The sequence below is a fragment of the Apium graveolens genome, chromosome 1 (assembly GCF_009905375.1).
Source record: "Apium graveolens cultivar Ventura chromosome 1, ASM990537v1, whole genome shotgun sequence".
Lineage (NCBI taxonomy): Eukaryota > Viridiplantae > Streptophyta > Magnoliopsida > Apiales > Apiaceae > Apium > Apium graveolens.
The window spans coordinates 178700775-178727538 of NC_133647.1; the positions used below are offsets into that span (position 1 = coordinate 178700775).

General features: G+C 36.7%; 1 protein-coding gene across 1 annotated transcript; it reads right to left on the reverse strand.

Annotated features, from left to right (window-relative positions):
• Positions 1-21230: 21230 nt before the first annotated feature.
• On the reverse strand, positions 21231-21704 carry LOC141712181 (uncharacterized). The gene has a single exon (XM_074515019.1). It carries the CDS (start codon positions 21702-21704, stop codon positions 21231-21233), a length of 474 nt encoding a protein of 157 aa, XP_074371120.1.
• Between the last annotated feature and the right edge of the window lie 5060 nt (positions 21705-26764).

Sequence of the window (26764 nt, forward strand, 5' to 3'; positions counted from 1 at the left end):
TGTATCTTATGCTTTGAAAGACCAAATCCTTGAAACCTTGAAACATTGATTCCTTTGTTATCCAATTCTTTCATTACCCAACATCCAAGCTTTGAAAATGCCATATTGATCCTTATGCCGATTGAAACCATTTCATTTTGAACGTCCAATGTTGTTAATGATTCTGTTTATTGCTTATTACTGTTGATTCTGTTAGTATGTTAGAATTGGATTGTTTTTATAAAATTGTGGACCAGATTCGTGGTCAAACCATATAATGGTCCAGTAGTTAGAGCAGTGCCGTGTGCTTTGCTCGGGGTTAGTGCGTGACTGATCAGCAGCCTAACCTTGGTTTTTAAAATGAAAATATAATATCCAATTCTAAATCATAATGTATTGTTCACTTGATATCATAACCCTTTTCACTTGATGATCATTATTCTCAGTTTTGTCATTGTGACTTGCTGAGCTAGTTAGCTCATTTGTGCGATGTTGTTTATGTTCTTTTCCAGTTAAGAAGGAACCAGTTGGTAGCGCAGATCCCCAGTCCAGTACGAGAGCTAGGGATTCAGGTTGATCGAGTTAAGCTAGTAGGTTTCTTTTGGAATAATTTGAGTTTGTAAAAGTTTATAATAATGTTTAGTACTCAGTTCTGAGATTGGATAGTTGAGATTTGAATGGTTTGTAATATAAGTGTGTGTTTGGCTTGTGTGCATACTTTAACCTGTTGCGGTCCGTGGTAGTTGGTAAGTAGGGTCACTGCATATTATTATTATCTTTATTATTGATATAAGCAGGTTATAAATAAGATGTATGTGTGGACCCCAAACTTCTGACCCGGGTTTGGAGGGCGCCGTAGGTTTGGTATCAGAGCTACAGGTTATAAGTCACTGACACAAGCCTTGATTGACGGGAATGGGTAGATGGTTAGGATTAGAAGTAAGGAATAGAATAATATAACGTCGTAAGGTCGAGTGATACGGTATAATAGGTATTAGTATGATTCGCGTCGTGGTTCGAGATTCTTATGTTGTGATATGATTTCAGATAGCGGCGATGGCCGACTCTTCCATCCCCGTATCAGCTGATCACTCAGAGCCTTCAGTTGGAGTACCATCTTCAGATCCCCGTCCTGTTGTTCAACCGATGTTGGCTATTCTACCCCCACCTGTGTTGCAGCCCGTACTACTACAAGCTATTCCACCCCCAGGCATGAGGCCACCTATCAGAGGACCCCCACCAGCTGATTCAGATTCCACTGGGCATTCAGTTGCAGGTGCCCCATTCCAGTCTACATTGCCCCCAGTTCTTTATTACCGGTATGAGGCTCTTCTATTGGAACGTGATTCCTTGTTGGCGCATATCCGATAGCTACAGCATATCATCAGGACTACAGATGTTGATCGTGGTGTGAGGGAGCTTCGAGAGGAGATCCATGTGACACGCAGGATTCTTGAGGCTAGGCTACATGGAGCTACACTACCTGGCAGAGGCCCTGATGCACTAATGGGATGGACTACTGAGGTGATGGAGGACTTTGAGAGGCTGGGAGGACCAGAGTTTCCTTGGAGTTGAGCCAGAGACCCAGAGATAGAGATGCTGATCAAGGTTGTTATGGTTGTATAGTATGTACAGTAGTGTGTAGCATGTATCAGTAGACTTTTGAGTTGTACTTATAGACTAGAGCTGTTGACTAGTGAGTAGGTTGTTGTACCTTTTTGCTTTTACTTCCGAAGCATTTTTACGCTTGTACTACCCAAAACTTTTGATCTATATATATATCAATACCTTTTCCTTTTCAGCATTGTCACTTACTTTACTGCACCTGTTTTACTTTACCTTATTTATTGCACCAATTATACCCCTGTGATACCATGTACCCTGTTCCCTTAACTGTTTATATTCTGTAAAGAAGCATGCAATTTACTTAGTTCAACTGTTACAACTATTTTCAAAAAGAGATATCTTTGTTTTACAAAACTTTTCTTTTATGCAAAGGATTTGATTTAAAAGCTAAATAAGTTGTTTGATTCTTTACAGAAAAATGCCTCCCAGAAGAAATACCCGCACCAACACCCAGAATGAAGAAACCAACAACAACAATAACAACCAAGATGATACAAACCAGAATGCAAACCCAGGACCCATAGACCCACAATAGCCCAGATTCTCCAAATCTTGGCCCAATAAACAGTTCACCTGGCACAATAACAACAAAGACAGACCAATCCCCAGGTAACTTTCAAAACTTTTCAGGCAGTAAACCCACCATAATTCAAGGGTTCCTTAGAGCCGATTGAAGCAAATGTTTGGTTAAAGGAAATAGAGAAGGCATTTGCCTTAGTGAAAGTAAAGGAAGAACAAAAGGTTGAGTTTGCCAGCTACTATTTGAAGAATGAGGCCACCTATTGGTGGGAGATGGTGAAGACATTGGAAGGTACAGATGTTATTACTTGGGAGAGGTTTAAGGAATTGTTTTTAGAAAAGTATTTTCCTCAGTTTGTTCAGGATCAGATGGAGCTGATGTTTTTAGAATTAAAGCAAGGAAATATGTCGGTGGCGGATTACGAAAGCAAGTTTGAAGAGTTATCAAGGTATGTACCGTCATATGTGGATACTGACCAGGAAGAAGGCTAAGAGATTCCAGCAAGGTTTGAAGCCATGGATCAGAGGGAAGGTAGCCATTTTTGAGTTGGATATGTATGCATGAGTGGTACAGAAAGCCATGATTACAGAAACCGAGAGCGAGATGTCCCAGAAGAAGAAGGAAAGTAAGAAAAGGAAATTTGAAGGGAATGAAGGTTAGTCACAACCAGGGAAGTTTCCAAATTTTAAGAAGGGCAAGTTTCAGCAAGGGAGAAATTTTAATTTCAAGAGACAAAATACAGGCGACGGAGGCCAGGGTAACCGTCCAGTTAATGTGAATCAGACAAATCAGTTGAGGTTAACTTTTCCAGATTGTCAGGTATGTGGGAAGAAACATGGATGAGTTTGTAATAAGTTGAATGTGGTTTGTTTCAAGTGCAACCAGAAAGGGCACTATTCGAGGGAGTGCCGAAATCAGCCAACGAGAAAACCAGCAATTAAGGATCAGCCTATCCAGAATCCAGCGGTGAAGGTTCCAGCCATTGGATTTACGTGCTTTAAATGTGGCAAGCCAGGACATATAGCAAGAGATTGCAAGATGCCAGCCCCAGTCAGTAATGTATTGAGGATTATGGGATCTACCCCAGCAGTGAATGAGGCTCCAAGGGCTAGAGTTTTTGACATGTCCATGAAGGATGCTATCCAGGATACAGATGTCGTGACAGGTACGCTTAATGTGAATTCTTTATGTGCCAAAGTGTTAATAGATTCGGGAGCAACTCGATTGTTTGTTTCACAAGATTTTGTTAGTAAGTTAAATTGTCCAGTTGAGTATATAAATGAAATAATGACTGTGGAATTAGGAAATCAAGAACGAGTATCTGTTAATCAAGTTTGCAGGGATTGTGAGATTGAGATTTCTGGTAGTAAGTTTTGTGTAGATTTAATACCATTCAAGCTAGGAGAATTTGACATTATCCTAGGAATGGATTGGTTATCTAAGCACGATGCCCAGATAGATTGTCGAAATAAGAAGGTAATGGTGAAGACACCAGATGAAAGGATAGTAACGTTCAAGGGCCAGAAGCAAGTAAAGAAGTTCTTAACAATGATTCAAGCCAAGAAGTTACTACAGCAAGGATGAGAGCATTTCGTGGCATATGTGATTGACAGAAGTCAGGAGCCAGCAAAACTTGAAGATATTCTAGTAGTGAATGAATTTCCAGACATGTTTCCCGATGAGTTACCAGGACTTCCTCCAGACAGAGAAATTGAGTTTGCAATCGACTTAGTACCTGGAACGGAACCAGTATCCAAGGCCCCGTATAGAATGGCGCCCGTTGAAATGAAGGAGCTAGCGAAGCAATTACAAGAGTTATTAGAGAAAGGAGTAATCAGACCCAGTGTATCCCCGTGGGGTGCACCGGTATTATTTGTTAAAAGAAGGATGGAAGCATGAGACTGTGCATCGACTATAGGGAGCTCAACAAGCTTACAATCAAGAGCAAGTATCCGTTACCCAGAATTGACGATCTATTTGACCAATTGAAGGGAGCCAAGTACTTCTCCAAGATTGACTTAAGATCGGGATATCATCAACTAAAGATTAAGCCAGAGGATATACCGGAGACAGCTTTCAGGACAAGGTATGGACATTATGAATTTTTAGTGATGTCTTTTGGATTAACCAATGCCCCAACAGCGTTTATGGACCTGATGAACAGAATTTTCAAGGAATACTTGGAAAAGTTCGTTATTGTGTTTATAGACGACATTTTGATTTATTCAAAGATGGAAGAGGATCATGCGGAACATTTGAGAACAACTTTAGAGATTTTAAGGAAAAAGAAGTTATATGCTAAATTCTCAAAGTGTGAGTTTTGGCTACAGGAAGTTCAGTTCTTAGGGCACATAATCAGTAATGAAGGGATCAAAGTGGACCCAGCAAAGATTGAGGCCATTATAAATTGGGAAAGACCGAGAACACCAACAGAGGTAAGAAGTTTCTTGAGATTAGTGGGATATTATCGTCGATTCGTTCAAAATTTCTCAAGGATTGCAACACCATTGACAAAGCTTACACGGAAGAATGAAAAGTTTATATGGAATGATAAATGCGAAGAAAGTTTTCAGGAATTAAAGCGAAGATTAATCACGGCACCTGTTTTGTCACTTCCAGACGATCAAGGTAATTTCGTAATTTATAGCGATGCTTCTCATAAAGGACTAGGATGTGTTCTGATGCAGCACGATAAAGTGATTGCGTATGCGTCAAGGCAATTGAAACCACACGAATAGAAATATCCTACTCATGATTTGGAGCTAGCAGCCATAGTTTTCGCTTTGAAGATTTGGAGACATTATCTGTATGGAGAAAAGTGCGAGATTTACACGGATCACAAAATCTTGAAGTAGTACATATTCACACAGAAGGAGCCTAATATGAGGCAAAGGAGATGGTTAGAATTAATCAAGGATTACGACTGCACGATTAATTATCATCCCGGTAAAGCGAACGTTGTAGCAGACGCGTTGAGTCGGAAGGAAAAATTAAATGTGTTATCAGTGCCCAAAGAAATATATAAGGAATTTCAAAAATTGGAATTGGAAATTAGAGTTTGCAAGCCTGATGAAGCAAAAGTGTATAGTATGACTTTCCAGCCGGAGTTGTTAGAAAAGATAAAGAAGTGTCAGGAAGATGTAATGGATCAAGATATAAATCGTTTGGTAGGTGAAGAATTGTGCACGCAAAAGGACGATCAAGGTATTCTTCTAGAATTTGGATTCCACCGGTGACGGAGCTGAAGAATGAAATTTTACAGGAAGCTCATAATTTAAGGTATTCAATCCATCCAGGGAATACCAAGATGTACAGAGATTTAAAAGAAAATTATTGGTGGCCAGATATGAAGAGGGAAATTGCGGAATGGGTTAGCAGATGTTATACATGTCAGAGAGTTAAAGCAGAACATCAGAGACCCAGTGGATTGGTACAGCCATTGAAGATTCCAGAGTGGAAGTGGGAACATATTGCCATGGATTTCATAGTTGGATTACCAAGGACAAGGGCTAATCATGATGCCATTTGGGTTATAGTGAATAGACTTACCAAGTCAGCTCATTTTCTGCCTATAAATGAAAGATTTTCGCTCGACAAGTTAGTTCATATGTACCTGAAGGAAATTATAGTTCGTCATGGAGTTCCTATGTCTATCGTATCTGATCGAGATCCAAGATTTAATTCAAGATTTTGGAAAATTTTTCAAGAATATTTGGGAACAAGACTGAATATGAGTACAGCTTACCACCCACAGACGGACGGCCAGAGTGAAAGAACGATCCAGACGATTGAAGATATGTTACGTGTTTGTGCTATTAATTTCAATGGGAGTTGGGACGAGCATTTACCTCTGGTAGAATTTGCTTACAACAACAGTTATCACGCCAGTATTGGGATGCCACCCTATGAAGCCCTTTATGGACGCAAATGCAGATCTCCAGTATATTGGGATGAAGTAGGAGAACACAAAATACTTGGACCTGAATTGGTACAACAGACAAAGGAAGTTGTTGAAGTTATTCAGAAGAGATTGATAGCAGCACAAGACCATCAACGAAAGAATGCAGATCAATCAAGAATAGATATGGAATTCGAAGAAGGAAGCTTGGTATTACTGAAAGTATCACCATGGAAGGGATTGACGAGATTTGGAAAAAAAGGAAAGCTAAGCCCAATATATGTCGGACCTTTTGAGATTTTAAAACGCGTTGGCAAAGTAGCTTACGAGTTGGCGTTACCTCCGCACATGGAGCACATTCACAATATTTTTCATGTATCGATGCTTAAGAAGTATAATCCATACTCCAGGCATGTAATAGAATATGAGCCAATAGAGCTTCAGGCAGATTTGTCATATGTAGAGAGTCCGATAGAAATTATAGAGGAAAGAGAGAAAGTATTAAGAAATAAAGTGGTAAAGTTAGTAAGAGTATTGTGGAGAAACCCTAAGGTTGAAGAGTCAACCTCAGAGTTAGAAAGTGATATGAAAGAAAAGTACCCTCATTTATTTTCTTAGGAGATTTTGAGGACAGAATCCTTTTAAGGGGGAATGATGTAATATTTGGGATATACCGTGTAATTATTTTGCTAATAAATAATTATTATATGTGTTCATTATCTATTCTGTAAATTATTTGTTAAGTGTTAAATGTGTTTGGATGTTTAAAAATAATATTAATTGAGTATTTTAATTTTTATATGTCCAAAATAAAATATAGAAAATTGTCATATCTTCCTAATTATTTTTAGGTTGATTTATGATTTTATAGGAATTATATGGATTTTATAAAATCTTTTTCCGAGTATTTAAAAACAATTTTATACAATCGGGAACCAACCGACGTCACCCGTTTTTACGTTTTTATAACCCGAAACTCTTCTGAGAACTCCTTCCTAACCTAATTGCAATATTCCGAGCATTTTCCATGTTTCGACTTTTTTGATCCGGCGTACGGTTTGTCCTGCGTGGGTTCCGGCGCAACATTTTCGATACATTATTTGTTTCGGTAAATCGATAAAACTCGTATTTTTGATAAACGGGATCTTTTTATTAAACTATCACAATTATCACCTCGTAATACGTGTAATCAGGCGCTGAGACCAAGACCGCAGTACAAATTGTACTGATTTGGATAATTATCCTAAAAACCGGTACCGTTTGGATCAGTTTTTACAAATAAACGTACCATTTTATATCCGGAATGATCCAACGGGATACTAATTTCCCGTAATTATAAATAGCCTTTACCGTATTTTATTCTGTATCAAAATCATTTGCAGTCAGTTAAATATATAATTTTCCACAGAAAAACCCTAATTCCATAAAACCTTCTGAGAATCAAACTATAATTTCAAGGTGTTATTGAAATCGGTTGGGAAAGTTGGAGTAACCAAATCGAAGGTCTCGAGGAGTACTTTCAGATTCCGTGAACCATATACCTGCATAAATCAAGGTTTATTTTCTATATTTTAATTATTTTCGAATTATTTTTATTAAAATTATGAATTTCTGTTCGGATGATTGTTTCAATGATTTGATGATTGCATGTTGTAGAACTTGTTTTCCTGATGATTTTCATATGTCATACGTCTGATTTGGAGTTCAATAACATGTTCAAAATTGAGTTTAATCTTCGAATTTTAAAATTAGGGTTTATATCCGTATGAATGTTTTCAATTGAAATTTGGGGCTTTTTGATTTAGGGGTTATTAGCTATTGATTTATAGTGGGTTGTGTTCCTTATGAAATTTGCAATCGATTGGTATATAGCTCGTTAACAGAGGATGTCTGAATCGAAGGGAGTTGTGTTTTGAAGTTTTCGTAGGTTCGCCGGAAATCGGCGATGTTCTTGGCCATTTTCCGGCCAGGACAGGGATGATTGATGTGTTTTGATTGCATGAATAGGTTCCTGGTGTTGTGTAGAGTATATCTGGAGCAGATGGTAAGGTGAGGGTGCCGGAATCGTGTTCTCCGGCCACCCCTGTATTTTCCGGCGACTGGAACTGTAAAATTACAGTTTAGTACCTCAATTATTGGGGACGATGAAATTCAGTCCCTGAACTTTTCAGAATTTGCAAATTTAGGATTCCTGTTTTAAAAATATTCAAAAATCATATTTTCTATTTATTTTAATTATGAAAATTCATTTTTAATTTCTGAAAATTCTAAAAATTATTATTTTAATTCCAAAAATTATTTTTAATTCAAAAATAAATATGAATTAATTAGTTAATTAATTTCAGTTAATTTTAAATTGATTAATTGGTCAATTAATTCAAAAATTAATTGATTAATTGATTTAATTAATTATTAATTGATTTTAATTAATTATTTAATCAGATTTAATTATTTAAAAATGATCAAAAAATTCCGAAAAATAGTTTCGAGCTTTAAAATATTATTTTAAATTGTTTTCAAGGCTCGATAATTATTATAAAATTGTTTTGAAGCCAGATTTGGCCAACCGAACCCTGTTTATTACTCCGAAATTGATTCAACGACCCGTTTTAATTCTGAAAATTGTTTTAAAAATCATTTTAAATACCCGAAAGCCTGTTTATGACCCGAGACTTCTTTATAAATGATATATCATTGATTGTTTGACGTGGTATGTGCTATATGTGACTTGTTGGTTAACTGTCGGTGTATATATTCGATGTTTACTTGTTTATAGTATAACTTTCAATCCGTTAATCGAATTTGGGTAAAACGAAGGGTAGATAGAAGTATATGTCGAATAAAATTGTATGAGTTGAATATTGATAGATGCTTATGATATATGAGCAGAAGAGGCAAGGCGTAGGAAAGGGAAACAGATAGTCGAGGAGTAAGACAGTTGTGATTGAAAGTGAGTGCAGTATAACAAGCTAGTACCAGGCAAGTGTTCTGAACTTTCTCGAGATATATTATAGTTGATTGATAGTCCTGTTTTATATTGCAGGTTCTTTGAAGCACTAAACCCTAAACCCTGATTCCAGTTATTGATCTTGAGCCGTAAACCTGATTCTTTCTAGACCATTGATTGTTGTATACCCAAATACGAACCTGAAATATACGATACTACTCCACAAATACATATAAACTAAATATCAAACACTGAACCAGATTGCTTACACATTCAAACCATTGTATCTTATGCTTTGAAAGACCAAATCCTTGAAACCTTGAAACATTGATTCCTTTGTTATCCAATTCTTTCATTACCCAACATCCAAGCTTTGAAAATGCCATATTGATCCTTATGCAGATTAAAACCATTTCATTTTGAACATCCAATATTGTTAATGATTTTGTTTATTGCTTATTACTGTTGATTCTGTTATTATGTTAGAATTGGTTTGTTTTTATAAAATTGTGGACCAGATTCGTGGTCAGACCATATAATGGTCAAGTTAGGCCAATGTGTTCCTTGGATCCAGTAGTTAGAGCAGTGTTGTGTGCTTTGCTCGGGGTTAGTGCGTGACTGATCAGTAGCCTAACCTTGGTTTTTAAAATGAAAATATAATATCCAATTCTAAATCATAATGTATTGTTCACTTGATATCATAACCCTTTTCACTTGATGATCATTATTCTCAGTTTTATCATTGTGACTTGCTGAGCTAATTAGCTCATTTGTGCGATGTTTTTTCTTTTGGAATAATTTGAGTTAGGGAGAGCTAGGGATTCAGGTTGATCGAGTTAAGCTAGTAGGTTTCTTTTGGAATAATTTGAGTTTGTAAAAGTTTGTAATAATGTTTAATACTCAGTTCTGAGATTGGATAGTTGGGATTTGAACAGTTTGTAATATAAGTGTGTGTTTGGCTTGTGTGCATACTTTAACTTATTACGGTCCGTGGTAGTTGGTAAGTAGGGTCACTGCATATTATTATTATCTTTATTATTGATATAAGCAGGTTATAAATAAGATGTGTGTATGTGGACCCCAAACTTCTGACCCGGGTTTGGAGGGTGCCGCACTATCAACATATATAGTCCTTATGGTATGCTGTAAATCCTGAATCTTGGCCAACAAGGCCTCTCGTTCTAACAGAGAAGCCTCATACTTATAGTAGGGAACAGGGTATTGAGTAAACTAAAAAGATGCACCCGCCAGAGAAAGTCTGGTAGAATCATAATCAGCAAGTGGGGGTCCTCGAATAGGTGGTCTCACGCTAGGAAGTAGAATAGCTTGTAACGGTATAACTGTCATAACTGGTACTATAACTGACACTGGTGGAAGAGCAGGGTGTGGATCAGCTAACGGTCCTCCAACTGAAAGCTCCGAGTGATCAAATCATATCGAAATAAAGGAATCTGCCATCGCCGCTTTCTGAAAATTATGCTTCTAGATAAGAATCTCGAATCTCGCCACGAATCATACTAAAACCTACTATCTAGCCACACTCAACCTCTCAACGTTCTATTTTTCCATTTCTTAACTCTAATCTTAACCCTCTACCCATTCCCGAAAATCTAGGCTTGTGGCAGTGACTTTAAACCTTAGCTCTGATGTCAAACCTGTGACGCCCTCCAAACCCAGGTCAGAAGTTTGGGGTCCATAACACACACACACACACACCATATTTAAACCCGTTTACGAATATAATAATATATGCAATGACCCTATTTACCATATCCACAGATCGCAACAGTTTAAAGTATGTCCACAAGCCACAATCTTATTTATTACAAACGTACCAAATCCCAAATTTATTTATCTTACATCTGAAGTCAAACTTTATTACAAAATTTTTAGCACACACCAAGTCACACAACTTCCGCTAGCTTATTCCATTTCAACTTGAAAACCTCGCTGGCACACTCGACTGGGGATCCTCGCCATTACCAGTTCCCTTTTTAACTGTAAAAGAACATAAACAGATTCGCAAGAGTGAGCTAACTAGCTCAGCAAGTCATAATGACAACACTGAGAATTAAATAATGATCAATTAAAATGATATAGGGAATCAAGTTTCCTGATAAGCAATTATTAGAATTGGATATTCACTTTTATTTAAAAAAACCAAGGTTAGGATGCCGATCAGTCACGCACTAACCCCGAGCAAGGCTCCCAACTTTGCTCTATATACTGGATCCAAGGCACACATTGGCCTATTATGACCACGAATCTGGTCTGACGACGAATCTGGTCCATCTTTAAAAACAATCCAATTTTATAATAATAACATGATAAACGATGTAATTCAATAAACTGAATCATAAAAAACATTTATCTTGAAGTATAAGGTGATTCACAACACCATGAAGGTATAACAAGGTAAACAAGAAGATTGACCTTCAATCCAGGGAAAGAATCAGAGTGCAGAAGACCAAGGGTGCAAAGGTTACAAGGAATGGTCTTCTGTTATACAAGGCATAAAGGTTCGTCTGATAAGAAATCTCATATAAAGGATCAGTATGTGGTAGATATATATTTGTGGAGTAGTATCGGATATGTGTGGTTCATATCCAAGAATTCAACCATCAATGGTTTACAAGAAATCAGGCTTGCGGCTCAAGATCAATAAGAATCAGGGTTTAGGGTTAAGTACTGCAAAGTACTTGCAATATAGAATAGGAACTACTGGGAATACAATTGCAAATCTAGATACAGGGGCTGAAAAAACATTGATTTATGTCATGCTAATCAACGAAGTTGCGAAATCTGTCAAGTTGAGTGGTAAACAAAGATTGATCATTTTCTTGGCACTCACTGTTATGCTTGTTCACCAGGTATATTCTTTGATTTTTTTTAATATCAGGTAATTATAGCTAATTTGTTTCGAGATCTTTTCAATAAGATATCAAGTATTGACTTCGAGATATCCACTATTTATGTTCTCTTAGTTTACCCTTTTACCTGTTTGATTTTCTGGATTTTTATTTGAGTGTTTGTGTGCTTGTTATTTTTCCAAGAACCCAGACTCCTTTTTTTATATCTGATATCTGAAATGTGAAATTATGTTAGTCGAAGACTGATGATAATAGTTTTCCTCCACTATTTTATGTTCAAGCCCCGCCGAAATGCAAACTAAATGAGCAACTATAATAAGCCAAACAATCCCTGAACCAATCGCGGTAGGACTATCTCAGTAGGATAACAAAAAGGATGGCCATTAGCTGCTCCCTTTAATATGTCAAAAGGTCACCTAAATTTTTATCCTACTGTGTTCATAAAATTTGTATGCAGTCTCTGCTTAAACATTCCTCTTCTATAATCAACAATATATGCTATAGAATCACAAACAGTTAAATTGCGGCCACCTCTCAGGCACAGTAGCAATGGTCACTATAATTAAAACTATATATAAAACTAGAATTGAGCTCTTCTAATCATCACTTTAAGCCATAAAACAACATGACACTGTAGATATCTTTAGCATATTGGCATATAGTACTTCTTAAAAAATCCGAGAATATGAAGTTCTAGACATGGATAAAAGTAGTGAACCTATAGATGATTCAAAGGGAAGTAGTTACAAGTTCAGAAGTAGCTCTCTAACAAAACATTTCAAATTATACAAGATGGTTTCATTCACCAGTCAGAACTAGTCAGATTCTGTTAGATGCATTAAAGGAAACCTTTTTTGAAATTTAAAATCATATGGTTATTAGTACTTGATGAATGCCACCATGCTATTGGTAACCACCCTTATGTAAGATTAATGAATGTAAAGTTACTTTCTATTATATAATGAAAAAGGCTTTACCATTTTTATATAGGTAGAAATCCAGGCCAAATTGTCTTCTATATAGGTTTCTATGAGTGAAAGTTCTATTGTTTAATGGTTTGATTTTTAAAGGAATTTTATCACAGTTCTAAAGACAAGCCAAAGGTTTTCGGTATGACTACATCATTAGTTATTAAAAAAGGTAAGATTTTGTTACTCTCGTAGTCTAACCATAATACATATTCCAAATCAACGGCTCAAATCCATCCCTCCTACATCCTCCCTGAAACTCGCATACATATATCAAAACACCCCAAAAAGTTTAACATTTTGAAAAAAGCCAGTTAAAAATCCCATATTCAGTTATAGCAAACGAAATGAAATCAAACAAGATCATACACACAGAAACACTAATACACATAAGCTAACCACTAGATTAGAATAAAGCACACATCTCCAACTCAATTACTGACACAATAACGTACTATGAATACAAAATCAAGTGAGTGGTATCGTAAGACATAATTTACGGAAATATAGTAAAACTAAGCACCAAGATAAAATAAAATTACTCAAATAACAACACAATCAATTACCAAAAAGCAGGAAAACAATCAAATCAATCAAATAAAATCAAGAGCTAGAGCATATCAAATTTCACATTTACGATTACGTATTAAATAAAAGTAGATAAATGATAAAGTAAAATGATGACCTATTGATGCAATCCATCGTTGGAAAACTTAGAGGTAACAGAAGAAGAAGAAGAAGAATTATCCATCAAAACCAGCATAAGCAGTTGCTGCAAATAATCGCTCAAGATAAGCTAGGGTTGGAAAATATGTATATGTTTATCGGTTAATCGGACAAAAAGAATTAAATCCCCAATTTAAAACCCTAGACACCATGCAAAATCAATTGAAAAGTTAGTAATAACCTTTGAATTAGAGCCATATAATTGTGTAATGAAATATCAAATCTTTAATTTGATCTTCGATTAATCCCTAAGAGTAGAGAGTGTTTTCACTTTTCAGAGAGAGCCGAGAGAGAGAGAGATGTGAGAAAGTATATCTGAGTGAGCGTGTTTTGTAAATGACCCAGTCCGAGTCCTTTTCATTTGGGGGGAAAAATACCGCCTATTTTTTCACCTAGAAAACTGTGTCATAATTTTTAATTTTTTTAATTTAATTTTTTTAATTTTAAATATTAAATTATTATCTATTAAATAAAAGACAAAAAACTAACTTCTGTATTTATGTACAATTTACTTTTATAAATTTTATTATATTATTCATTACATTTTTTATTCACTAATAAACCAGAATATAATTTTAATACTAATTCATGATAATATTTTTACTTTAATATTTTTTAAAAATAAAAAAAATAAATAATGTAACACCAAGTGCTGGTGTTACATGTCGTGCAACACCAACAATTCTGTATAACATTAGTGTTATAGCTATTGTAACACTAATTAAGAGGTGTTACAATAGGAAAAAAATTTCTTAACTAATGTAACACTGCTTGTAACACTTGCATTACAGTAGCCCACTTATGGCGTAGTGGGTAAAACTAACATAACGTGTGGGACCTAGACCACTTATTAAAAATATAAAACTCATAGGAATCCAGACTAACTCACATGGATCTTAATAGATATATGGTCCGGACCAAGGTGCTTGCTAAGAGGTATTTGACGTGTTATCCGGGTACGTCAAGTCAGGAGAATGATTCGGATTCTTCAGAGAGAAATCAGTCCCGTGTAGAGATGGGTAAGACAGCTGCGACCTCAAACGAGATTATTAGTAGGTTCCGGGTTAGAAAGCTCCCAGATCGAGCCATACCCTTTACTCCGGAGGGCTATTGGATTGACATCAAATACCTCTTCGTGATAAAGGTCCAGGAGGTCGACAACTCTGTGTATTATATGAGAATAAAATATGAGAAATAGCGGAATGGTCACCTCGGGGTATACAATGAGGCGGAGCTCGAGCGTGCCTTTGCCGATATGACCATAAGCAAGGATCACTATGCTTTGAAAGATGCTTTTGCTGATGCGGACCTGATTGAGATGGATAAGGCGGTCCAGGAAGCCTTCCAATTGAACCCGGACATTGAGTAGAGATGGTCGACTCCTTATGAAAGGATTTACCAGAGGCCGGCTGACGATTTTGTCCCGGTTTTGATGGAGCATCTTAGGTCCGGGTGGAATCCCCGATGTCACATGTTTGTGAAGCACCTTTGCAAGCATGTTTATAAGATTTCTCTTATACAGATTACTCCAATAGGATCAAATCTATGACCTGGTTTATAGCCTGTTGTAATAAATCCGGGTATCAGCCAACCTAAAAATTATTCCACCAACTCTTTTACTTGTCTAAATCAAGTCAAAAGCGCATCTATGAAATCCGGTTAGGGCTTCCGAGTGTGGGTTCGGTCCGGGTAGGTCCAAGCAGGTTATGCACTTGTCCTCCTTGAAGCACCGGAATGGGGAGATTATATTACTTAAGGGGATGGATTTTGCCTATCTTCCCTACTTCACTCTAGAGGGGATTGAAACCAAGTTTAACCCGGCTGTACTTGAGGCTGAGGCTGTGGATCAGATTAGGGCTTTCTGTGATTGTCTCGGGTATCAGCTTATCCGAGATACTTTCTTGAATCACAAGACGCTTTTTAATTTTTGGTGAAAGTCTTTTCCTTGTTTGCTTTGGTTTATATTTGTTTGTTGTATATCCAGTTTTTGTTGTGGTTTTATACCCGGATCCATTGTGCTATTCTTATCCGGGTTTTCTGTAGTGTTATGCCCGGCTCTACTTTATTACGCTGACTTTATTTTCTTTGTTTTCTTTTAGGTTTGCCTCACTACAACCGGGATTACGCTACTATCATATCTTCTTCTGCTTACACTGCTACTTTCAATAATGTAATATCCCGTAATTTTTAGAATTTGATTAATAATAATAATAATAGGATATTGAAAAAAAGGATTAAAATTTAATTAATATTAGGATTTAATATTGGGGTTAGACTAATGGGCTAAAATTTGGATCAGATTTTAATACAGATAACTTGTAGGTTAAGATATAGGGTTTGTAGCATTATAAATACACCATGTTCGTCTTTCTCGTTGTTATTCATAAAATTCATAGGATAAAAAGCCATAAAAATTAGTAATCTTATAAAATCCGTAAAAAAATTCATCGTGAGTCGGAATTCAGTGATCCTGTACTTTTCGGAAAGGGTTTTGTGTTCTCTATAACTTTCTTGATTTGTGTTTTTCAAGAAAACATCGTTTAGAGAGTCAAAAAGGCTAATTTTGGATCTGGTCAGGTTTGGAGGTAAGTTATCGATCGATCTTTCTAGGATTTTCGAAATTATGTATTACCTGTTTATATGTGATTATTAAAACTTGGGCTAAGTAATGATATATTTGATAGTATTATGTGATATAGAATATGCATGGATCTATATATGTGTTGTCTAGACGATAATTTGAGATCTGTGATTTATGCCATGGTTTGTGAAAATATCGAATAAGAAATTAGGACCGCAGTCACTGGATTGTAGTGACAGTTTTCGAAAAATTTAGGACCATTATTACCAAGTTGTAGTGGTCGTGGCATGAATTATGGGTTCAAAATATTGTTGTTTATGTATTATGTGTATTGTGTGTATCGAATAAGAATAAGAATGTGTTTCGTATATCATATATCGTATCATATTTTGTTATATGTGTATGTGTTACTTGGCCAATTAGTTGGATCGATTGTTTGCTTGCCGGGCTTCGCAGCTCATTCTTTTAAAATTTTAGGTTTCGCCTAAGAGTTCGAGTTAGATAGCATTAAAGTTTGAGGACTTAGAATTGGAGTGGATTGACTTTTAGACCGCTTCCATTAGCCGCGCTTTTGTAATAGTCACTATTGCAATAGAATTTTGAATTAATAATTGTATTTTGTACTAGTTTTGATTTAGAATTAATAGTTCAGAAGTGCAGGCTGTTGCAGTTGGTATCAAGAGCAGACTGTCCTTCGGAGTGTATGAGGTATGGGACTAGTACATTCTCCATGATGCGTTTTTGTGGACCATAGTTTGACCTATAGGAGATTAGAGAGAGTAGACATATAGGATTGTTGTGAATTTGGGGACCAAATTCTTTTTAAGGGGTAGTATGTAATATCCCGTAATTTTTAGAATTTGATTAATATTAATAGTAATAGTAATAATAATAATAGGATATTGAAAAAAAGGGATTAAAATTTATTTAATATTAGGATTTAATATTGGGGTTAGACCAATGGGCTAAAATTTGGATCAGATTTAATATAGATAACTTGTAGATTAAGATATAGGGTTTGTAGCATTATAAATACACCATATTCGTCTTTCTCATTGTTTTTCATAAAATTCGAAGTATAAAAAGCTATAAAAATTAGTAATCTTGTAAAATTCGTAAAAAATTCACCGTGAATCGGAATTCAGTGATCCCGGACTTTTCGGAAAGTTTTTTGCGTTCTCTACAACTTTCGTGATTCTTGTTTTTCAAGAAAACACCGTTTAGAGGGTCAAAAAGGCTAATATTGGATCTGGTCAGGTTTGGAGGTAAGTTTTCGATCGATCTTTCTAGTGTTTACAAAATTATGTATTACGTGTTTATATTTTATTATCAAAACTTGGGCTAAGTGATAATATATTTGATAGTATTGTGTGATATAGAATATGTATCAATCTATATATGTGGTGTCTAGACGATAATTTGAGATCTCTGATTTATGCCATGGTTTGTAAAAATATCGAATAAGAAATTAGGACCGCAGTCACCAGATTGTAGTGACTTTTTTGAAAACTTAGGACCGTAGTCACCGGATTGTAGTGACAGTTTTCTGAAAATTTAGGACCGTTATCACCGGGTTATAGTGGTCGTGGCATGGATTATGGGTTTCAAATGATTGTTGTTTATGTGTTATATGTATTGTGTGTATCGAATAAGAATAAGAATATGTATCAAAAGTGTTTGTTTCGTATATCGTATATTGTATCATATTTTGTTATATGTGTATGTGTTACTTGGCCAACTAGTTTGATCGATTGTTTGCTTGCTGGGCTTCGAAGGTCATTCTTTTAAAATTTCAGGTTTCGCCTAAGAGTTCGAGTTAGATAGCATTAAAGTTCGAGGACTTAGAATTGGAGTGGATTGACTTTTGGACCGCTTCCGTTAGCTGCGCTTTTGTAATAGTCACCATTGCAATAGAATTTTGGATTAATAATTGTATTTTGTATTAGTTTTGATTTAGAATTAATAGTCCAGATGTGCAGGCTGTTGCAGTTGGTATCAAGAGCAGACTGTCCTTCGGAGTGTATGAGGTATAAGACTAGTACATTCCCCATGATACATTTTTGTGGACCATAGTTTGACCTATAGGAGATTAGAGAGAGTAGACGTATCAGATTGTTGTGAATTTGGGGACCAAATTATTTTTGAATTTGATTAATAATAATAATAATAATAATGATAATAATAATAAGATATTGGAAAAAGGGATTAAAATTTGAATAATATTAGGATTTAATATTGGGGTTAGATTAATGGGCTAAAATTTGGATCAGATTTTAATACAAATAACTTGTAGGTTAAGATATAGGGTTTGTAGCATTATAAATATACCATATTCATTTTTTTCATTGTTATTCATAAAATTTGTAGGATAAAAGCCATAAAAATCAGTAATTTTGTAAAATTCGTAAAAAATTCATCGTGTATCAGAATTCAGTGATCCTGGACTTTTCGAAAAGTTTTTTGTGTTCTCTTTAGCTTTCGTGATTCGTGTTTTTTCAAGAAAACAGCGTTTAGAGGGTCAAAAAGTCTTATTTTAGATATGGTCAGGTTTGGAGGTAAGTTTTCGATCGATTTTTCTAGTGTTTTCAAAATTAAGTATTACGTGTTTATATTTTATTATCAAAACTTGGGCTAAGTGATGATATATTTGATAGTATTATGTGATATAGAATATGTATCGATATATATATATGTGATGTCTAGAAGATAATTTGAGATCTCTGATTTATGCCATGGTTTGTGAAAATATCGAATAAGAAATTAGGACCGCAGTCACTAGATTGTAGTGACAGGTTTTTAAAAACTAAGGAGTGTAGTCCCCGGATTGTAGTGACAGTTTTCTGAAAATTTAGGACCGTTATCACCGGGTTATAGTGGTCGTGGCATGAATTATGGGTTTCAAATTATTGTTGTTCATGTTTTATGTGTATTGTGTGTATCAAATAAGAATAAGAATGTGTACCGAAAGTGTTTGTTTCGTATATCGTATATCGTATCATATTTTCTTATATGTGTATGTGTTACTTGGCCAACTAGTTAGATCGATTGTTTGCTTGCTGGGTTTCACAGCTCATTCTTTTAAAATTTTAGGTTTCGCCTAAGAGTTCGCGTTAGATAGCATTAAAGTTCGAGGACTTAGAATTGGAGTGGATTGACTTTTGGACCGCTTCCGTTAGCTACGCTTTTATAATAATCACCATTGTAAAATTTTGGATTAATAATTTTATTTTGTATTAGTTTTGATTTAGAATTAATAGTCCGAAAGTGCAGGTTGTTGTGACAAGGTCATTTGTGATTCTGAGGGAAAGGGCCTGGTTGGGGAGCCAGTGAAAGTGGGAACAAAAACCCTTGTTGACCTTGTTAACTTCATGTGTGACATCCCTGATGATGATGACTGGGATGAAATGGAGGGGTTCGGGTTCGCTGCAGCATTTAAGAAGGTTATCGGGCACTGGGAACAGGTGTGTTGATCCTTTTCTGCTTTTATAATACCCAGGTAGTGACCTATTTTTTGACTTGTTTATTTTTTCTTGATTTTTTATAGGTGAAGAGTGATATTGCTGTTTGCTTGAATAGGTTCCGGAGGCCAATACGAAAGACTGAAATTGAGAAGGACTAGGCAGATAAGTTAAAAAATGAGCTTGATGAGGTCCGAGAGGCTTTTAAGACTGTTGAGGACGGGTTGAAGGGCCAAGTAAAGGCATAATAAGACCGGGTGGATGGGTTGGAGAAAGAAGTTGAGAAGCTTAAGGCTGAGTTGGTAGCTAAGGAAAATCTTGACAAGAATGCCATCATCGCCGAGTTTAAGGCCAGCGAAGAATTTGACATGGATGTTGCTCAATCCGTGGCTCCAGATGTGTAGAGAGCCTGGGTTGTTTCTGAGAAGCATGTCAAGATTGACCCCGGGGAAAGCTGGCCGAGCTTAATTCAGGAATTCCTTGTTGTGAATGCTGTAATTGAGCAAGGCAAGGGAGAGCCGGAACCCTATGATGGTACCAATCCCAGTTTCCTATAGATCTATCCCCACTTTGCAAAGATGTTTGGGCCATGTCCGTGTAATTAGTGATTTTTTCATACTTTGTTTATTTTAGATGATGTTTGACTATTGAATTGGCCGGATTGGTTTCTAATCCAGACTGCTCTTTTTATGGATTTGCTTTCGTTTATCAATGCTAATAGTTAAGTAGCATGTTTGCTTTATAATGCTTTTTATACTTAAAAATATTTTAAGTAAGATATGACTGCTTTCAACCCGGGTATGCAACCATAGCCGGGTTGATGTTTACCTTTGTATGTTCTCTGTACTTAGGAAATATTCTAAGTAAAAAATTTAATTGCTTTCTACCCGGGTAAGAAACCATAGCCGGGTTGATATTGGCTATTTATGTTTTTTGTACTTTGATAATATTCCAAGTAAAAAATTAATTACTTTCAACCCGGGCATGCAACCATAGTTAGGTTGATGTTGGCTCTTTATGCTTTTTGTACTTAAAAAAATATACTAAGTAAAATTTGATTGCTTTCAACCCAGGTATGCAACCATAGTCGAGTTGATGTTTTCTTTTTGTATTGTTTTTATACTTTGAAAATATTCTAAGTAAAATTGATTGCTTTCAACCCAGTTATACATCCATAGCCAGGTTGGTGACTACTTTTTATTGTTTTTATACTTAGAAAATATTTTAAGTAAAACTGTTTTCTTCCAACCCGATTATACAATTGTAGTCGGGTTGATATTTACTTTTTATTATTTTTATACTTAGAAAATATTTTAGATAAAAATGATTGCTTCCAACCTGGTTATACAACCATAGCCGGGTTGATGTTTGCTTTTTATTATTTTTATACTTAGAAAATGTTCTAAGTAAAACTAATTTCTTCCAACCCTGTTATACAACCATAGGCGGGTTGATGTTTGCTCTTTATTGTTTTTATACTTAGAAATTGTTCTAAGTAAAACCGATTGCTTTCAATTCAGTTATATTTCCATAACCAGGTTGGTGACTGCTTTTTATTATTTTTATACTTATAAATTGTTCTAAGTAAAACTGATTGCTTCCAATCCGGTTATACATCCATAGCCAGGTTTGTGAATATTTTTTGTGCTTTTTTACCTTAGAAAAAAATTCTAAGTATGCTTTTGACCCTGAACTTCTTGCTGAAGTGCTCCTTTATTTTCTCCTTGTATTTTTCCATCCTTGTTATAGCTTGGTCTCGGACCTCGTCAATAAGCTCAATGTTTGTTCTGAGCCCCTTCTCGTTATCTATTTCATCGAAGTTGATTGCTCGATGAGAAGGGGATCTCACTTCGATGGGGAGCATTGCTTCCGTTCCGTGGGCTAGCTTGAAAGGGGTTTCTCCTGGGCTTGTCCGGAGACTAGTCCTGTAGGCCCATAAAATATTGGGCAACTCCTCTGGCCACTTGCTCTTACTTTCTCTATGTCTCTTCTCGATGCCCCGGAGAAGGATCCGAATTTTGACTTCTACTTGCACGTTCCCCTGAGGGTATGCTACCGATGATTTTTTTGTGTTTGATACATCGATCTTGGAGATAGGTTTAAAATTTTGACCCGACAAATTGTGGTCCATTGTCTGATACCAGGACCCTCGGGATTCCGAACCTCGTCAAGATATTATCCATGAACTTTGTACAGTCTTGTTGGCTGATGGTCCTCATTACCTTTTCCTCTACCCATTTGGTCATGTGGTTAATTGAAACTAAGAGGTATCTCAGATCTCCTCTAGCCTGAGGGAAGGGTCCCATGATATCTATCCCCCAAACAGCGAAGGGGATTGGAGATATATTCCTGAAGAGTTGACATTATTTGTATTTTTTCACGAACTCAATAGCATCTTGGTGAATGGTGGGCCAGTAATAACCCTGCCTTATGATCTTATGAGCCAGGGCATTCACCGATATATTTGATCTCCACATATTCCTTCATAAAATCCATCAAACAATAATTAGTCTCCATAGGGCCGACATATTTCAGGATAGGGGAGGAGAAGGTCCGGCGATAGAGTAATCCTTCTTCAAGAAAAAACTTTAATGTCTTAGCTTTTAGTCTTTGGGCCTTCCCTTTGTCTTCTGGGAGCTCTCCATTTTCTAGGTAGTTGATGAAAGGGGTCATCCAGTTCGGGGTGTTGTCTATCTCCAGGACTTCATCAGTTTCTACAGTTGACTTTTAAAATTCCTCAAATTTAACAAAGCATTTCAGGTCTGATGAGTTCTGGACCAGCTTGGACAGGGTATCAGCCTCTGAATTCTCTTCTCGGCAGATTCGTAGAATTGGCTTTGTGGTATCAAAGCAAGGTAGCACTGGACCAAAGCTTGGTACTTGGCTAGTATGGGATCCTTCGCTATGTATTCACCATTTATTTGCTTGACTACAATCTGGGAGTCACTATAGATGTTTAGGTCCTGCACCCTGAGGGTCCTGGCTAGCATCAGTCCCGCAATTAGGGCTTCATACTCTGATTGGTTGTTTATTGTTGGAAAGCCGAAAAATATGGTAGTTGAAATCATAAAACCATCGGGGATTTTTAGGATGAGCTCGGCTCTTGACATTTCGTTTGTCAAAGATCAATCGACCTTCAGAGTCCAGGCTTCCGGGTTAAGATTATGTTTGCTGGCTAAATCATTACTCATAGATGTGGGCTCAACTTTCGGAAAGTCGTATTCAATGATGAAATTAGCAAGTGCTTGGGCTTTGATATCTTTCCCTAGAATGAAGTTTAAGTTGAACTGACTTAGCTAATTTACAAGCCTCCCCGAGACGTCGGGTTTATGTATTATCTTCCTTAAGGGCTGAATAGTCACAACCCGGATCTCCCTTCCTTGGAAGTAATTTCTGAGCTTTCTTGATGCCATAACCAAGAGAAAGGAAAATTTTTCGAATCTTGGGTATCTAGTCTCGGTATCTTTTAGTACTTGGCTTACATAATATACTGGTTTCTGTTTTCCATTTTCTTCCCGAATCAGTATTGCTCCAACTGCCAGGGTCCCGGTTGACAAGTAGAGGAATAGGGTTCCCCGGGTTGGGCTTTAGTTAGGATTGGTGGTTGGGAGAGATATCTCTTGATTTCTTCGAATGTTCTCTGGAACTCTGAATTCCAATTAACTTCTTTCTTATTGTTGGCTCCTTTCAGCAAATCAAAGAAAGGTATGTACCTTTCTTCCAGCTTTGACACAAACCTCCTGAGTGCTGCTAGTGACCCTTCTAGCTTCTGCACATCCTTCTAGGTCCGAGGAGCCTTCATCTCTTGGATTACTTTTATTTTCTCCGGATTGGCTTCAATCCCATGGTTGCTTATCATGAATCCCAAGAATTTTCCTGCTCCCACTCCGAAGGTGCATTTTTCTGGATTCAGCTTGAGTGTATGCTTCCTTAAATTATCAAAACATTCTTTAAGATCTCCGATGTGACCTGGGATGGTTGTGGACTTTGCAATCATATCATCAACGTAGGATTCCAAATTTCTTCCAAGCTGGGACTTAAAAATTTTATGCATTGCTCTCTGGTAGGTTGAGTCTACATTTTTCAATCCAAAAGGTAGCATGATAGAAGCATAGACTGCTCTGTGGGTGATGAATGATGTATTTGGGATGTCCTTTGGATTCATCTTGATTTGATTGTACTCGGAGAAGGCGTCCATGAAGCTTATCATAAGATTTCTGGATATGGAATCTATTAGTTGATCTATGTTTGGTAGATGGTAGGGATCCTTTGGGCATGCATCATTCAGGTTGGTGTAGTCAACACACATTCTCCATTTGCCATTCGGTTTATTCACCATGACCATATTAGCCAGCCACTACAGGTATTTGATTTCATATATGATTCCAGCTTTGAGTAATTTTTCCACTTCTTCGTCTATCGCCTTCTGCCTTTCTGGAACAAAATTTTTTCTCTTTTGTTTAACTGGCTTCCTGTTCGGGTTGATATCCAAGATGTGCATTGCTATAGATTCGTCCAGCCCGGGCATGTCTTTGGGACTCCAAGAAAATAAATCAGAATGCTCCCGGAGTAATGATATCAATTCTTCTTTGAAAACCGCTTTGAGCCCAGACCCTATTTTTACCTTCTTAGAAGGATTGCTCTCATCAATCAGAATTGCCTCTGTCTCTACTGCAGCCTCAACCTTTTCTTGGTCCTGTATTGACACCATTTGCTGTATACGGGCTTTAGCATTCTTTTTCATATAGATTTGACCTGGGCTGATATCCTTATTTGGTCGCTTTCCCTTGATTCATTTGTTCCAATTTTGGTTGCTTGCATAGTAGGATTTCCCTGGCTGAGAACCGGGTCTACTTCAATTGCTACCATAACTTGGTTGCTTTTTGGCTCTTCTGAGCCTGCCTTGGTTGCTTTTGGATCTAGGTTGGATTCAATAACTTGAACTTCTTTTCCCACTCATTCTCTAGAGCGTGGGCGGTGTTTCTTAAGGCTTTGCTATTTCCGAAGGATTGTGGCCTTCCTCTTGTTGTCTTGGTGAGTTTCTGCCATGACCAGGGCTTGGCTATAGCATCTTTCTGTGACTTCATAATCTCCTTTGACTTCTCTGATCCCGTTCGGAGTTGGGAACTTGATTTTCATATATGAGATGAAGGTGATTGCTTGCATCCCAGTTAGATCCGGGAGACCAATTATGCCATTGCAGGATGAAGGGGTGTTGATCACATATAATTCATGACATGGGTGACTTGATTGAGAGCAGTTCCAAATAGAACAGGCAAGTATAGTGTCCCCTGGATCGGGACCAAGTTGTTTCCGAATTCATGGAGGGGGTCCTCCCGGTACTCATTTGAGCGGATATTTCCTAGCTGCATTCGATCAACTGTATGATTGAAGAGAATATTAACCGAGGAACCATTGTCTATCAACATTCTCCTGACTTTATTGTTGAAAATATCTAGAGTGACTACCAGGGATTCATTTTAATTAGGATTGACCCCTTCATAATTCTTGTTTCTGAAAGAGATTATCATCCCCGAGAATAATTGAATATAAAGGACCTCATCTCCTGACTCTGGGCTGCGTGGGGGTGAGTGGGAGCCCCCCAGGACTACATTCACGATATTCTTGCCCTTTCTTGGCATTTCTCCTTTCTGATTATCATCTCGGGATATGTACTAGCCCAGGTTCCCTCTCTTGACCTGTTCCCCAACGAAGTACTTCAGAGATAAGAAATTTTCCGTTTTGTGGCCATGCGTTTCTGTTCACACTAAAACATACGCGAAAATACACGCAAGTGTACACGATCACAAGTAGTATAAGATTAAGTCAAGTTTGTTCCCACAGAGACCGGTTTAGGTTAAGTTCAGATTATGAACTTATGCAACAATGTATGATTATCGTTCACAGCTAAGACACGTAACTAATTGAGTTGATTAACTACTTAAGAGATTATATTAGCATGCATTAACTAAGAGATTAAAAGTGAATTACTTATATGAGAATAAAATATGGGATTTTAACTTCATTAAATACTTCATTCAAAGTTTATGTCCTTATCAGTGGTTTGCGATGGTGATGATAACTAATCAGATAACGTGAAATTAGTATACGTTATCTTTCGATATATGTATACCCTACTACCGAGCATCCACAATCATGATTGAAGCCAAATAGACACCAATTAAGATTAGACCCTATATGTCTATAAGATTTGAAAACATAACAGTTTAACAAGTTATCTATTATGATTACATAGGGTGTGTAAGATGGTTAAAATTACTCCACGAATTATGCATGTCAATTCATACATAAACCTATGCTAGCATGGCAAGTTCTAATCCTCTATATTCACTGTCACTTTAATTGAGATTAACAAACAATCTTAGATGTTAGCTACGCATCAAAGATGAATAAGCACAACCAAACTAGGAAATCATGAATCACCGCACACTAAAGATGTAAAATAATGAACTATTGAAATCCAAAAATAAATCCGCTGGAACCCCATGACAACGATTAGTTTATGATCGAACACATCGTCACCATGGGTTCCAATAAAAACATGATACTAAATAAGTTCAGAATACTACGAGATAATATAAAAGTACTAGGGTTTAGAATAAATAAAAAACAAGCATCCAAAAGTATCGCCTAAATCGAAGAATACAAAAGAATGAACTAATTCTTTTTCTTCTTAGCTGTCTTGTGTGCTCAAGGTCTTCTGAATGTTCTCCCTGGCTTCCTTTTTTTCGAAAACGTCTTCTTATCTTTATATATAAGCCCTTGGATCACCCGGACTCTCCAAATAACAAATCAGAGTTGAAACAGGATTTTACAGCTTTCAACAGCCGCGGGCACGCGGCACTGGAGCGCAGGCGCGCTCTCTCTATCAACATAGGAGCGGGCGCGCCTACTCTTTTGAAAAATTCCTGCATTTTGTTGATTCTTGCTCTGATCTTTGTGCAATCTTCCGCAACTCCATTCCTAACCTCTTATTAGCATAAAATCATTTGAAAGCTCAATTCCACCTCCAACTAGTGCCCTGAAACAACTAACCACCATACACATGAAATATACCAAATACATGAGTCCAAAATACCAACTTAAGCCGATATGAAGCGTTCCAAGTGGATATAAATTCCACTTATCACACCCCCAAACTTAAATCGATGCTTATCCTCTAGCATAAAC

Bases quoted from the DNA above. Each gene is read 5' to 3' on its own strand.
- LOC141712181 (XM_074515019.1), bottom strand. From the start codon at position 21,704: ATGGACCACAATTTGTCGGGTCAAAATTTTAAACCTATCTCCAAGATC.